We start from the raw sequence: 16,070 nt of genomic DNA, 5'->3' as shown, positions 1-16,070 counted from the left end.
CAACAAATATCACAACGAAACATCAGGGAGAGCTCCTCCCCTCTGTCAATGGCTTTCCCCCTGGCAACAGTGATGACTGCTTAATGCTTCCCCACAGATTTACAGACACAAAAAAAGTGTAATGCTCCATTTGCACGAGATGTAAGTTTTATTTGAACAAAAAATATTCTGGCTTTGAAACGACAAAAGTCTGCTATTTTGGTGGGTTTTTTTTTTTAACCTGAGCAATTTTTCCGGAACAGGGGAACAAAAGGAAGGCATTGCCCTGTGCTTCATTCTCATCACAGCATCTGATGGTCTTTGAATTACTAAACCACTGAATCACATAAAGTTAATGCAACTCCCAAACCCACACCTGTGATGCAATCAGTGGGACGGAGGAGCGCGGGCTCTGCCCTCGGCAAAGGGAGCTGGTGGGAACCACCTGGCTCCAATTCAATGGCTGTAAGCATTCTCAGGTGAAGTGTTCCTATCTGACAATAAGGTACTTAATGCCATCTCCTGTAGTAAGGAGTTATACATGTAAAACACAGTTCAGTCCGAAAAACAAAGAGTCCTGGATCCTGCTATGCTCTTTGCTCATTGCGTGATCAGTGAATGACTGAAGAACTGCTGTATTAATTCCTAATTGAGTAAAGGCCTTGGGAACGAGTGCAACTCCCAATAAGCACTCCTGCTGTCTTCAGGAAAGAAGTTCAGAGCAGATTGACCTCTTTATGATCTGCAGGATTTATTTCAGGCAGGTGTTTTAGTGCCCACTGGCCATAGGCAATGACACCGCTCAGCTTGCTGTCCTCCTTGTCATGCCATCAGCTGCAACAGCAAGCTCCACGGAGCAACACAGCTGAGTAAACCGAGCCCCCTCTGCCTGCTTAATGCTCCTCTCCACTTTGAATGAGAACCCCCAGGGATGCTGGAGAAGGCACTATAGGTCCTGAGCTGGGCAATGCCGGGTCCCCAGGGGACAGGAGCTTCACAAGGGGCTGCCGGCTGTCCCATGCTCATCAAGGTGCAGAGCCTCCCTCTGCTCCAGCTCCCCTGATACCCTCCAAGAAATACAGACAAATAACAAAACAATAGCCCTACAGCAAACAGAAGATGCTACAAGGAGTGTGCCTGGCCTCCTGCCTGTATTGCATTTTCAGACATGACACGTCAAAGGCTGATTCAGTTCCCAGGTGCTTTTACAGTTTTTCTTTTGCCTTTGGCCAAGGAGCAGAATGAACCAAGCATTGGCTCCTTTTCCCTCCAGCATCTCCCCTCCTGCCAGCAGGATGCAGGGATGCTGCCAGCAGCCACCAAGTCCATCACCGACAGACCACAGCAGGGCTGCTGCTTCATTTTAGACTGTGCCCAGTGATGGCGGTGACTGCAGAAGACTTGGCTTTTGTCATCCTCACGCCATTCTCCTTTTCTTTGCCCTCTTTGGATTACTGCAGAATTTGACTACATGGGAGAAGAAAAAAAAAAAGCCTTTGGGGAGGACTGTTCTGCTTTTAAACTTCTTCTGTAATTTTTTTTAATTGCTCCTGTTTAGTATATTGTATTTGCACAAGAATGCATCTCATGGGCTCCGGAGCAGTCGGACCTTAAATGACAAGCCTGAGCATAACCCCAAACTTAACTCTGAGTTTAAAAGTGAAAGTTAGAAACCAGTAAGCTGTATCTGATGGGGACAAGACAGCTCTGGGAGCAGAAAGGAGACATGCAGAAGTTTAAGGGGGGACTGACTGAAGGACAGCCACATCCAAGCTGAACTTCTATGTCTTTTTAAGAAAACTGAACCAGAAGAACTTGCTCTTTCTGATTGACCCAGTAGCCAAGTTTTGTCCAAGTTTAAACAGTTTTACAACAAACCACAATAACAAACGTGTCAGTTGTCCTCAACAGCTTGGTATTTTTCCACTTTAGAAGATTTTCTGACAGCATGAAAAGAAATGCTCCAGTAGAACATGAGCTGATTTGCACGCTACTGCAGTCTGAATCAGAGGCTAGCATGCCATTGCTTCACAATTTGGGCTCTGCAGAAGCTTAGCATAATTGATCTTGTCCTTTACAGATGCCTTCTGTACTTCACAAGGCTCCTCAGTGTGACGATCCCCTACCACAATACACACCTCATCCGAGCGTTAACTCTGTACTGCAGCATACCTTGCAAGCTCTCAGTGGCATTTTATCATTTGTATGCTTTATGACAGCAATTTGTGTGAGCAGAAAGGCCAAAGTCCTTGTGAGCATGGCCCTGTGAGCTGTGCTTTGTTGCATCCCCCAGAGGTGCGGATCCCCACACTCCAGTTCCCCTCTCCCACAGCCCCATTTGGGACATGGCCGTGCAGCACTTGCCTGCATTGGGTTTTGTTTAGGAACAAAAAAAAAAAGAGGGTTCAGAAACTAAATTTCACTCCAGATCTTATGCTGAAAAGCCTGGAATCTTTATGAAACTTTTCTGGACATTCAACTTTCATTTTAGTGCTTTGGGACGGGAGAAGAGGGAACATCCTGGAGCATAAATCCAATTTTCTAAGCATCTCTAACCCAGGACAATTTCTGCCTATGAGCCAGCTGCCCACTTTGCCCCAGGGTCAGTAGAGGTGCTGGCAAATCTCACTGCTCTTGCAGGGTGTTTCCCAGGTACCCAACTCCGCATTTGATCTAAGTAAACAGCAAGACTTGCTAGCACTTCAGCTGTCTTGAGGTAGGAGGAAAGCAGCATTTCTGCTTTTGAGGCAGCCCCTTCCTGTAGGACATGCAACCCAGCCCACCTGGTGAGCCCAGGGGTGGAGGGAGAGCAGTAAGGAGGGACCTTCAGTGCCAGCGATGTCTGCAATGATGTTTCCATGGCCACTGCTTGGTCACTCAGCATTTTGAGTAGGTCTGACGATAATGTGGTACAACAGGCACACGAGGGGGCCAGTGACTTGGCTTTGTCAAAGAAATCTTCCATGCTGGCAGGATCAGGCATCTATGGCCAGTGGAACTTACCTGCATGAGCAAAGATCAAATCCGGTGTGGGTCACTGCACTGCAAACTGCCAGTTCTGCAGTGGCTATATGCCATCTTAAAATAGCCTGCAGCCAAGCTTTTTCAGTTAAATATGTCAAACTATACACATATATGATCCTGAGATAGTGTCCCTAACAAGACCCAAGGTAGATAAGCTTCCTGAACCCAGAGGTCCTCATGCCGTGCTGTTGTTTCCCAGCAGGCCTGCTAGCCTCTCACAGACCAAGCTGCATTTCTTAATTTTCCATTTTTTGGGGTGAGTCTGATGAAACAATCAGTTTGACAATTGCTACCAGCAATTTCAATTGCATTTCTTCTGCAGTTTGAATGAAAGCATTCTTGATCCTTTGCCAGGTCTCCCAAGACTTGCAGAAACAGGCTCACAGCTTCCCTTTCTATTTTTCAGCCAGCTGAGAGCTGCGTGTCAGCAGTCTCCTGCTAGAGGAGCAGCTGTGCTGTGCTGAGGACACTCCTCAAGACACGAAGAAAACATCAGTAGTAATCAGAGTGAGAGTGACAAGAATAAGCCACAGCAGAGAGAAACTTAACACGATGGTCATCAACCAGAGGGTCAATGCCCACATGTCCCAGACCCATCAGTACATAGTCTTGTTTTGAGCTTCTGACAGCTCAGAGTCAGATCTTTTAAACACAGCGGAAAAATACGTTCCAAAATTCTCTTTGCTTGAGTGCTGTACATTTTAAAAGTTCTTTTTACTGTTTCAGTATTTTAGCCCTTAGTTGATTAGTCATCAATATCTGTCAGATGCTTGCTGCCACAGGCAGCCTGAGCACCCACAGTGTTTGTAAGGAATATAAAAGATAGCTTTAGCAACTAGGAATGATACAACAGAGGGAAAAGACAAGACCAACTAGATTAATGCAACTTGTAGTGGATTTGTTAACATTAAGTGTCTGACTTGTCCCAAAGTTATGCCAGAAATGGTACCATGTAGCTTACCAGTAAGGGCAGTAACAAGAGTAATGCATTACTTCAATCAGTGAAGCACTCACTCATTTAACATACTATTTCCAAATGAAATCAAAGATTTCTGGTAGAAATGCCACTCCTCCAGAGACTGCAAGCATCTTGCAGCTTCTTCACTCTCTCTGCCTTTGAACTCTGTGATAGCTGCTTCATTGACATCATGGTTCCAGTGCAAACAAACCACCTCCTCCAGATCCAAATCTTCTTCCTTTAAACTTTTGATTGCCTCTCATCTGTCCATTCCTGCTTAGTGTTCTGTAAAGCCTGAGTCTTCTGTTCATCTACCTGGACATAGTCCACTCTCTGCTCCTCAGAAAGAAATGGTTTCTGTGAGAGACAAGGGAAAAAAATATTACATTCATTTCAGGGCGAGATGTTAGTGAAACCTGGCTCGATTTTCTGCTATCCCTTATTCTCTGTTTGCCTCACTTCACCCTGAAGCTCGCAGTGACATCAGCTGACAAAAGCGTTGCGTTGCAGCCTGCCTGAGCTACAGTCAACCATCCACCACCCTACGCTCAGCCCAGATGTGAGTGAGGAAAATGGCTGTCTGGGCTATGTTCATGCAGATTACCATCCTCATCAAGCCAGCAGTCCTGCTGCCGGGATAACCTGCCTGCACTGTAACCAGAGGGATGGTTTTCATTTAAAAAGGCTTCGGTGGGCTAAGTCTTTTGCCTCCAGCAGTGCTAGTTGACAGGGAAAATGGTCTATGGGACACAAAACTTCCCAAACACACAGTATTCTTTGCTTGCAGTGGTACCTGCTCATCACCTGGGCAGGCTGTAAGCTCTCTGGAACAAGGACTGTGTTTTCTCAGCATTGCTAAAGAAATTATAATGTTTTCAGAGATGCAAGAGCAAGGATGCACATTTTGCTGTGTTATGAGAGATGGTACAGTTTTACCTGGTGAATATATCATAGGCTGTAAACTTGTTACTGCAAAGAGATTTGGGGGAAAACTAGCAGGAAAGGGTTTGTGGAGACAAAGTGAAAATGGGAGAGCATGCAGAGATCCTGCAAGCACCAAACAAACCTGCCCACAAGCCCTCACTGCTGCACATCCCTAGGGCACCTGGCAGGCTCTGGATCTTGTTTTCCTCCCAGTAGATACAGAGTGAGGAGGTTTGGGGTTCTTCGCAGGGACTCATACCTTCTGTACAGGGGATGGGGAAGCAGAATTAAAATCCAATGCTAAGTAATCAAGGTTAGATTTCCTTGTCCATGGAAAAGCACCACTGTATGGAGATGTTGCCTGTCTGTGCTCCTGTCAGGAAAGAAGAGAAACTTTTAATGCTCATAAAATACGATCCCAGGAGGAAGCAGGACAACCTTGGAAGCAGAGGCTCTCTCGACAGCACAAAGGAGGACAGCCAGCACCAACAGGGCAGTCTGTGCCAAAGGTGCATCTGGTGACTAACTGAAGGGTACTGCTGATTAGCTGTCACATGCCATGAGGGAACGGAGAGTGCCTTTTCCTCCTGGTAATTATAGCAAAGCAAGCAAATCATGCTGAATTTCATTCTGATTTAGACAGTATTCTCAGGAAGGAGCTCAGCTTCTCACCCCAAGACCCTGGAAGGTTCAGGTTTGCAGGGGTGCCATCTGAACCATCGTGGGGGTAACTCTTGCAAATCTAGCAACTGAGAGCGTCAGGGAATGAACAGACGATCGCAATCACGTGGAGAGTTCTAACTGACTGGAAAAATCAAAAGGGGAGCAGTTACACCTGGAACTTTCGAGCAGGTTATGATCTAGCAAAGATGTGGGTTAAAATTTGAGATGACTGTTTAAGTCTTCTGTGGTCAGTTTTGCAATGTATTTGAAGAGCCTTTGCTGTCGGGCTTTAGTTCTGGAGCCAAATGTGTAAACAGTGGCTCAGAATGAGGGATTTGAGATGAATTTCTACCCAAAACTCGAAGGAAACTGAGGTTCTGGTCTTTTGCAAGATATGGCTAGAGAGTGAATGAAGAAAAGGAAGCCACAAAGCCAGATGTTCTTCTCTCGTGGGATGGGAAGTGGGGTTAGTGCCACCAGCCAAAGCAGAAGCAATAGGAGACTGCAATGGGCGTTCTGTTTCTGCACAATATTTGGTGTGTTTCTTTAGGAAGTGCGCTAACGGCTTTCTGTCATTTCCTTGGAGATTTTGCAGGGCACACTTTTGAAAGGCGAAAAGATTTGATTTGCCTTTGCCTTAGTGAGTTCTCATGTAAATATGGCTGATCCCTGTGATCTCTTGGAACTGCTCAGCAACATTCGTGGGCAAACAGCTGAGTTCTGCAGAGCAGAAGAAGGGCTCCCCTTATCTCTCTGTAAATTGGTCCCACTGTCTTTGGTTTAAAACCGTTTCATCATTTTTGTTAAAACAGAAGGCAAAGGACAAACCTCCTCAACATTTTTTTCTTAGAAAACAAACTTCTACATTCTCCATCAGTGTGACAGCACAGAATAAAGCAAAGGATGGCTGTGTGAAAATGAAGATTACCATATGAATGTAACTTTCTTCCTCTTCTCCGGAAACTGAATTGGCAAATATTCTTGCTGAATTAATACCGTCTCTTTCTGGTGAGATAAAGCTCATTCGATTGCTATGAAGAAAAACACAGGAGAGGTTAAGGAAGCATCTTACAGATGCTCTGAAATGAAGCCAAAGCCTGACACAGTCCATATGGTGAATAAACTCACACTAACGCTGCAGCCTTTATGGAAAGGATGTCCAAAAATATTCCTTAGTTCAGGAAAAAGTGCTATAATCTTGTAAGTGTCTTGGTTGATTTTATTTTATTTTTTAATGAATGTTTACCATCTCTGCTATGACAGAAAGCATAAAATATTGTAGCCATCCTCCATCAAGGGGCACAAACAGAGAACGTTCGTTTGGATAACAAGTGCCGGTGGGGCAGTTTGTTGTGCGGCTACCCGCTCCTTGGAGATTAACACAAATTAATTAGCTACTGGAGGGGAATGCAGAGGGACTTGGCTGGCTCTGAGCACCATGTAAACACATGCTGTCTGTGTGTAGAGATGGCTGCAACTCAGCCCTTGTTCAGGGAAATCTCTTCACTAACATTGCTGTCAGAGGTGTATCATGAGTGAATTACTGCAGGCTGGCACAATGGGGTTAGTTACTAGGGAACTGGATGGCTACTTCGTGCAGCATCAACAGTGCAATTCCTTCTGCTTTATTAGTTCCGGATATAGTCCTTTTTTAGTTTTGTTAATGCGAAACATGCAAACTCCCTCTGAGCTCATTATCCTTCAGGACTCTGCACTGTGTCAGCACTCATTAACTGTGGCACTCTGGCAGGAATGCTGGGAAGGGAGGCTACTGGTTCTCCCTCAGACAGACTGTGGCAGGCAGCTGAGGGGTTACCAGCTTTCAAGGGTTGTGCTGGGGATTGGGATTGGTAGGCCAGGCTTTCCCCCAGGCATCTCGCCGTGACTTCCCCAGCTCATGAGTTCCCTGAAGTTGAAGTTTAGCCATCACAACAAGCACTTCAGAGCACAGGTTAGCTCTGGTCTTTTCAAAAGGAACCTTCAAAAGACAATGAGTTTTGAGCAAACACTAATCTGGCAAGATACCCAACCCACATCCCTCCTGGCAGCACTGCATGATGCTCAGCTCACTGGAGCTACCTGGATTGACAGGGAGCATCAACTTTTAGAGACAGCAAAAGCCTGGGGGATGTTGGAAGGAACCCTGTGAAATTCTGGTTTGTGGACTTTGCCCGGAAACTGTATCTCAAGGAATGTGATCAGTTATTTTTAATTCCATTCCACAGTGTTAATGCTTGAAAGATTGGAGCAATGGGTTTCACGTTGACTTACTAAGGCACAGTCCACATCCTGGTCACAGCAGCATGCTCTCGGATTGTGGAGAGGTTTCTCAAGTCCAAAGGAGGTGGCCGTGCTACGAAGAGATACAAAAGGAGCTACATTTGCAAGAGCAAGACTCACAAAAAGCATGGGTTGATTAGGAAAATGCAAATTTTTAATAACACTAAGAAACTAACAGAGTATTTCACAAAACTTAATTGATAGAAATCAGTAACAGGTGACTGCTTCAGTCAGTGCAGGAAAGCAAAGTCCCTCATTAGTCCAAAACCAACAGAATAAATACAACAGGCATCAGGAAAACAAATGCCCTACAAGACCCCTGTCCATGCCTCAGCAAGGAGAACCCAATTCACCTTCAGGTCAAGGCTCTGGGCTCTCTTCTAAACCCAAAGGTGCTACATATGGAGAGGACTACACCTCACACTAGGGTACCTTTTCCACTCAGTTCTCGAAACCCTCTAAGAAAGAAGCTGAGCTTGCTCTGCTTTCTGGCAGCACTCTAAATTTCTCTCCCTGCTTCATGTAGCATTTCTTCAACAAATTTCTGAGCAACGCTGGATCTGTAGCCCAAAGTGCTTAAATACAAACTCGGATTCAGCAATTTCTTCTCTGCAGAGCTAAATTTTGTCCCCAGTATATCCTCTGAAAATGCAACTCAAATTTTGGAAGAGCCATGAGAAGCATGAAGGAAACTTTAAGGAAGATTTAACCAAAAATCCACATCAGGTGTGCGGATTTGAGTGTTTGGCTGTCCTGCTCTTGGGGGGCAGGGCAGCTGGTGAGGCAGAAGTTTAGCCTCCTGTCTCCCAAACTACACCCACGTGGCCATTTGCAGAGTCGGTGCACACTCCTGCACTATACTAACCCAAATGAAATGTACCAGGGCCACTCCCAGAGGAGGCCTCCTGTGTCCCCTCTATCAGGGCACTTGCCTAGTGGTTGCTCTTTAAGTCTGGCCTTACATTTCCTGCGAGGCTTGAGGTCTCGGTTCACTGGGGGCGGCTCCAGGTCGGAGGGCAGCTCAGGTAAGGGGCTGGTGACCTTTTCAGTGTTGACTACAGGGAAGGTGAAGGTTGCCGAGCTGGGGCTCATGGGGATGTAGCCATCAGGGGAGCAGTCGGAGCCGGGTGCCGAGGGAGAGGTGCTGGGGCGCATGGGCACATAGTTGTCTTCTGCTCCATCCACAGCCGTCGAGTAGAGCGGGGAGAAGGGGCAGGGCTTCAGTGGTGAGGGAGGAAAGGAGAGAGAAATGCTGGTGAACAAACAGCTTGCTCTGAGCAAACTGAGAGGTCCTGGCGAGACCTCAGCAAGAAGTGTGAGCTGGAAGGACAGGAGAAACACACATGTTCAGATGCTCATGCCAGAAGTGGAGCTCGTGTCACAGCTGAGCTCAGCCACTCACTGCTGGAAAGTAAGACCAAATTTATGGGTAACTTCAGTAGGTTCAATACTTTGACTTCAGCAAGGCTGCATTTGCCTTTTCCAGCAGCAATTCTGTCCTATGACATGAAGGAGGCCCTTTTATATGAAAACACTCAAAAGGAGAACACCTGATCAACTAGATTTTTGCAAATGTAGGAGCTAAGAGAGCAAAGGCACAGACATACAAGTTATTTCTGACAGCTGGGAACAAACGCTAGAGATTCATTTCATGCAGGCTGGTGCTGGCTGAGCATTGAGGAGAGAGGATCATCAACGCTGCGAGCTTTCAAAGGGAGGTAGGCATCAGCTGCACACCACCAGGGCTTGCAGATGAGCAGCAAAGGAACTCCCACTCAGAAAACTGTTCAGTGCCAAGCAGAAGGCTGGCTGCATGATGCCTGATGGTGCTACACGTAACCCACGTCTGTCAAAAGCTGAGGCAGGACCTTTGGGCTTGCAGAGTTCTGAATCACAGGGGCTTTGAGGCAGAGACTTCCCTATGTCCTGAGAAGAGATGTTCCTTAGGATCAGGAAATGATAGGCTTCTTTAGACCTCTTTTTTTCCAAGAGAAGCAGTTTTCTCAGGTGCTTGTGGTCAACAGGTTCATTCTAGAGTTACTGCTGTCCTTCACAGCAGACCTGCCTTTGTCTGCCTTAAAAGCAGGTTCTCCATGTTGTGACCTTCCCCTCTCCTTGGCCTCAAAGAAGTGACACAGAAATTGTCAAAGGCCAAGGGCTTCCTCCATTTTCTAAATTGCTGAGCACAGGACAGAAGTGACTGTCTATCAGGATATGAAATGACTCACCTCTGGAAGTCTGTCATGCACCTGTGTTTAAATTTATGCAGAGTACTTACCAAATTCAAGCTAAGTCTCTTGTCCCGACTTCTTAAAGAACTGCCTTCCATGTCTGCTGCAAGGAAAAAAAGTGATTAAAAATATGGCAAGCCAGAGCAACCTCATTGGAGGTCATTCCAGAATAAAGCATATGGCTTTAAAATAACCACGGCTACACAGAGATTGCAGAACTCCTGCTATTTACCCTAAACAAGGAAATTCGATGATATGTAGGAGCAGGACTAACTTGGTAATGTTTCAAGAACAATTACAGCTGCTTTAAGCATGATGAAACCAAGGAAATTACTCACATGTAATTCTGCTGTAAATGACCTTCCCATAGACACAAGCAGTTTTCTGGGCAGAAAGACTGGTATGCAGAGCAAGCAACCAAGCAGACCAATGCTTAAACCCAACACCTGCTCTAGTCTCTCTATTGCCCATCTATCATATAACACCCATCATAACTGGACTGGATGGAAGATTATTTTGCTATTGTTCAGAAAGCCACTTAGGTGCCTAGGGCATGAGGTGCCAGGAAGCATGTGTTGTACTGAAGCTGTGTGAACAAACATAATACAGGGGAGAAATTATCTCTGCCACCCAGAAATGTTGATGTGATGCACGTGCCTTGTGCTGGTGGAGGACAAACAGCCAGAGAGAAGGCTGCTGGTCACAGTGTCCCTTGCCTGGATTGTCTTGGTGTAGGTCAACGTCATTTTTTAAGGAAAAGGTGAAAAAGAATGTTGTTCAGTGTGTAGAATGTATAGTGGAGGGAAATGCTGGGAGGTTTCTTCTCTGTGTGGTGAGATTTCACTCTAAAAAATGGAAGACTGTTACACTTTGTTTTCAAGGACAGAAAATAGAAACAGAGAGATTTGGAGGAAACAGAAGTGCTGTCACTCCTACCTACCACATGTACTTGAATATATACATATATACGTGCACACACAGGCATATATAATTCTACCTGTGCATACATTTACCATCCTATCCTGGAAAATGATCTCCTTTGCAGAAAACTGTTTTTCTGTGCTCTACAGAGTCCTTGGGCAGGAGCATCATGAGCCTGCACCCTTCCCTGCCTAGGAGACATCAGTGCTGCACTGCAGTGGGGCGTGGGGCAATGCCAATGGTGGCAGAAATGCTAAGCAGGAAGGTTAGTGTGGGCACAGATGGATTTGGATCAGCAGACACTGACTGTATTTAGTTATTTTGGCAAAAAGGCATTCAGGCACCAGCAGGTGCCACAACATAGGTGCTCTGCCTGCACATGCTGCCTTTGTAGCAGGTTGACTAACAGCAGCTCAGCATTTACAGGTTACCAAAGGCAAAAAAATGAACTAAACTGCAGGAGCCCATAAGGAGCAGCTGCTTTCTCCCTATTTCTTTCTCAGATCTTTCTCTGTGAAGCACATTTTATTTCAGAATTTAACCTTTCAAATACTTTCAGCTGCACTCAGGAGAAGAAAAAAAAAAATAGCAGTACTTATTAATTCATTGCTGCCCCCTGTCAGGCAGAGATAACCTTGCAGCATGGTAGCAGAGCATGACATTTGGGCACTTAATCCTCTTAACAGCATTTTGGCATAAACTGTGATGGAGAAACGTTAACCATCTCAAGCATGCTGCTGGTGTCAGAGCAGTGTATGCGTGGAAGCAGAAGTAATGTTTTTCAGAGAGTAAGCAGACGTAACAGATAATGAAGAACAGCATTTCCACTGATGGGTGTTTCTGCAAAAACCTTCCAAGAATTGTTTGTACGCTGATAAACAGCCTGGGGCAGAGGTGTCCTTGCTCTAGTGCTTGAGCTTCAAGGGCAAGATCTAACGGCCCCAGACACTGAGTGTGCTGGACTAGATGATCCTAGTGGTCTTTTCCAAACTTAATGACTCGATGATTCCCACAGGAGGCTGGAGGACACTTATCCATAAAGCCCTGCATTTTCTTTGTCATCCAAAAAGACATGTCATTCCAAAATAAGTGATGCTTTCCAGCTAGGTATTTCAGCTGCTCTTCGTTCTGTGGCTCCACAGAATAAAACTCTCATATACTGTGTGTGCTGGACTTTGACATCCGTATGTTCCGGGTTATTTTGAAATGTTACTTTGAAATGACTGTATTTTAAGAACAAGTGGAAATGCACCTCACCAGGAACCTGAGCTTGCTTTGCAGCAGTCTAGCTCTGCAGTAAGTTTTCAGGCTAGCCAGAAAGCAATGCAAGGACAGAGGGGATTTGCTGAAGGACACAATTACCCTGGTTCAGCCAGGATTACATCCCACCCCCAGCATCTCCCTGGCTTCCTGTTCTTTAAGCATGTGGAAAGACTGCTGCTTTTACTGAGAGGACTCTGAGCAGCACAGCCACAAAGACATTTCTCCTGTACAAGCCCACATTTTGACCTTCAGAGGCAGAGAGAGGGACAAGAACTGAATACACTGGTAGATAGGTCAGAACACTGCTTGCAAACTGGTTTGGAGCAAACCCTTTGGGATGCAGTTTTGCACTCACCTTTCCAGTTCCTCATGTTGTCTAGGCTGGACAGGGAGATTCTCCTGGGCACCAGTGCCACTGGAGCACGGCAGGTCCCCGCGTGGCCATTCTGTAGCACCCCACCACCTACCTCATCCCCTCGCCTGTCTGAGAAGTGGGTGGGCTTGGGGGGCCGTGGCGGGGGTGTGTTGGAGAGCACGTCCAGCTGGCTCACACCATAGGGCAGCGTGCTTTGGCTCTGCTCCATTGGAAAGGTTGGTGTCAGCGGTGTCCCCAGCAGTGGAGAGGAGGACAAGTCGCTGGCTGTCCCACTCATGTCCGTGCTCCTGAGCACCACACCAGGGTTTGCCAGCGGGGCCCCATCCTGGTGCATGGTGCCGGATGGCTGCACGAGGTACAAGGAGGGCTGGGACTGCAGAGAGTCGATGAAAACATCATCTGATGAGGTCTGCTCCAGCGATCTGTCTGAGTTGGACCAGCTGTCACACCTGCGTGGGGCACAGAGCAGGACCGGCATTGCCTTTTCTCCTTGTAACTGGATGAATGCATGAGTGTGGGGACTTGGGGGTGCAATCCACTGGGAGCAGCTCCATGGGCTGCTTTTCACTCCCAGTTGGAAAATGCCCACTGATCCCTTAATGCTGTTTGCTTTCTGCCTGAGCTTGGCCCAGTGCATGCCCCATTTTTGCCTCCCAGCAATGCATGTCTGTCAGCCCCGGGCTTCAATCCCCTGCATCAGCAGTGAAGAGACCAAGCCCTCAGTGTCCACAAGAAGCATTCATGCCACCACTTCTCAAGTTTTAATCTTTATGCTGCAGAATCCACTAAATACCTATATCTACAAAGTCTGGTTCCCAGGCAAGAGGAGAAGCAGCTCCCAGAGCAAGACAACTGTCGTGTTTCAGGAACCCAAGTTAAAAACCAGAGGAACTTTCAGAGAAGGAAGGGGAGGAGCGAGAGCACTGTTCTGCTGAGACTTCACCATTTCTTTCCTTCTGAGTGATACTGCATGACAAAAAGCACAGTTTGAGCCAAAGTCTGTCCCTTCCCTACAGCCATGGTATGTATGCCTCCTGAGCTGGGGCATGGGGTGCTTTGTGGAACATCCTGGGCAGCAGCAGGCAGAAAGAGCACTTGGAGGAAGATTGCATGGGCCAAGACCAACAGATGATGCTTGACTGCTCACCTTCACTATAAAAAGACCTTGTAAACTGGATTAGGCTGATGGCCCCCCGTTGGTCTCAAAAGCCTCCCTGGAGCTGCAGGACTCAGGGACCAGTTTGCCCCCCGTTATCCCCTATAGTATCGCTGGGTAGGCAGTGGTGGCTGCAACCTGACATGTGCACAGACCCCAGTTACCTGGTGTGGCTGAGCTTGCCCGACTCGCAGTTGGAGAGGAAGAGGTAGTCGGGGAGGAAGACCGACTCCGACTCACTAGGGGTCTCCTCTGCAGCAGAAGCGTCGGTGGCAGTGTGGTCAACCGAGAAGGAGGGATCGGCGATGCGGGATGTGTGGGTGGAGGCAGCTGGCGAAGGCTGGGGGGACGAGGTTGTGTGGGACAGGCTTTCCACTGAACCTGCAAGGGGAAACAGCAGCCCTGGTGAGTGGCAGCAGGGTGAGGTGATAACTGATGGCCGGGAGCATGCCTCTGTGGGCCAGGTCCTGCACTGCACTGCAAAATGTGAGATACCCAGCAGGTCAACCCAGCCCTCAGCACAGCGAGAGCCTGCATCCTCCTCTAAGCCAAAAGAAGCAGGGGAAAGTGGTGTTTTCCCTTTAAAGTGGGGAGGGAGTCATCTTTTTTCTTCCCCATCAGCACTGACTTGCTGCCGCTTCCCCCTGTGTACTTGGAGGTATGGCATAGCAGCGAACCCCAGGTTACAAAGCACCAATGCACATGCTTAAATTCAAGCTACCTGAACAAAGCATTTGCATAGTATTAGACAGGTGTTCACAGCAATGTGACTTCAGCAGCCCTCTTTGCCCCAGTGATCATCTGAAAGACACAGGCATCAAGAGTTTTCATGCTTGTGGAGCAGGGCTGACAGCTGAAGCCTTCCCAGCTGGAAAATAACTTTTCTCTTTTTCATTCTGCTGGCTCAGGCAGTAACTCAGATTGCAGATACTGGACTTGGAGCTGTCTTGCAAGCTGAGTGTGATCAAATATGCATCAGGCTAACTCCATAGAGACCTCAGCAAAGCATGTTCACGTCACCTTCTGACCAGTATTTAAAAAAATTAAAAAACCCACAATGTACAAGAAAAATTAATGACATTCTGGATTATTAATGTAGAGAGTGAACAGGCCTGAGCTCCATCTGGTACTTGCAGAGTTTAGCCTCAGATTATCCCATCAGGAAAGGCTGCGGGCTGCACAACACATGGCAGATCTGCACCATCCCCATCCCTCCCGCTTGCTGTGTGGCTGCTCTTTTCTGGCCTTCAGGGGCTTGGAAACCCACAGCCAGCTCCTAACAGATCGTCCCCTTCCCTGCCAGCTCTGCTGGTAACCAAACCAGTGTGCATTAAAGTTGTGCTGTGACAGCAGTTGGGGAGAATAAATTATGCATGCCCATTTTCTAGAGAGCAGGCAAAGAATTGGTTTGGTGCCTGTCTCCCTCTTTGCCACTATGACAGAAGATGGCTTCATCTGCCAAAATTGCTGTTTTGGTGGGTAATAGCCCCAAATTTTCTGCCTTGCATTGACAAAGATGCTGCAAAGGATGCTCTGTCCATCAATACAGGGCCACTGCTTGAAATAGCAGGAGGGAAAAGCTTTGTTTCAGGCTGCAGCCCCAAAATGATCATTGAGCAATGGCAGCATGAGGACACAGTGAAAGTGGGGGGGTCCCTGTGCGCAGCATCCCCCACACCAGGCTGCATGGAAGTGGAAATGCAGCAATGGCTGACATGAAAGAGCAGCCTTGAGGAGCACTGGGAGGGATTTCCTCCCACAGAGGAGGCCTGGGAGGAGCAGTCACACTTCCCCTTGACTCCACTCAAGAGCCAGGCACTGCCCTGCTTGTTTTGTATGGAGTAGAGGGGGGAAATAAAGCAGTGACCTTAAGGGGAAAGCATTTCTGAGAGGAGAGTGTGATCCTTTTGGGAACAGAGCTTCTGGTTTCCCATGCTGCCAGCACGCTGCCTTGGCTGGCTGAGATGTGCCCAGAGTGGCTGCACCAAGGCACTGGTGAGTCAAACTAGCCCCCTGTGCTGGCAAGGTTGAAAAGAAGCAAAGAAACCATTAGAGAGCAGCAGGAAGGGAGAAGATCTCAGCTGTGTGCAAATATGGGTGCAAGCAAGAGTGACCAGAACCACAGAGAGGTGAGAGAGCAGTGGATTGGATGGAGTACCAGAAACGCTACTATCCAAGCACCAGCATCCCAGGGGGATACAGGGTAAACAATTGCTTCAGGGGATGCTGCTGACTGGACATCAGGCCCCAGTGTGGTCCTGGCTGCTGTCAGAGAAGGCAGAGCAACTGGAGATG

General features: G+C 47.4%; 1 protein-coding gene across 1 annotated transcript in view; it reads right to left on the bottom strand.

The window, feature by feature from the left end:
- Positions 1 to 4,201: 4,201 nt before the first annotated feature.
- GAB3 (GRB2 associated binding protein 3) overlaps positions 4,202 to 16,070 on the bottom strand; it is a gene marked incomplete at both ends in the record, with an annotated part of 50,321 nt that continues 38,452 nt past the window's right edge. The window contains 8 exons of the mRNA XM_079542113.1: positions 4,202 to 4,318; positions 5,145 to 5,258; positions 6,477 to 6,579; positions 7,820 to 7,901; positions 8,791 to 9,046; positions 10,107 to 10,162; positions 12,599 to 13,068; positions 13,940 to 14,156. Of these exons, the coding sequence (XP_079398239.1) occupies positions 4,202 to 4,318; positions 5,145 to 5,258; positions 6,477 to 6,579; positions 7,820 to 7,901; positions 8,791 to 9,046; positions 10,107 to 10,162; positions 12,599 to 13,068; positions 13,940 to 14,156 (1,415 nt within the window). The remainder of the gene's footprint in view (positions 4,319 to 5,144; positions 5,259 to 6,476; positions 6,580 to 7,819; positions 7,902 to 8,790; positions 9,047 to 10,106; positions 10,163 to 12,598; positions 13,069 to 13,939; positions 14,157 to 16,070) is intronic.

This window comes from Tetrao urogallus (genome assembly GCF_951394365.1).
Source record: "Tetrao urogallus genome assembly, chromosome: 13".
Taxonomy (NCBI): domain Eukaryota; kingdom Metazoa; phylum Chordata; class Aves; order Galliformes; family Phasianidae; genus Tetrao; species Tetrao urogallus.
The sequence above is the reverse complement of the archived record's forward strand: the minus strand, read 5'-3'. Positions and strand labels throughout refer to the sequence as shown.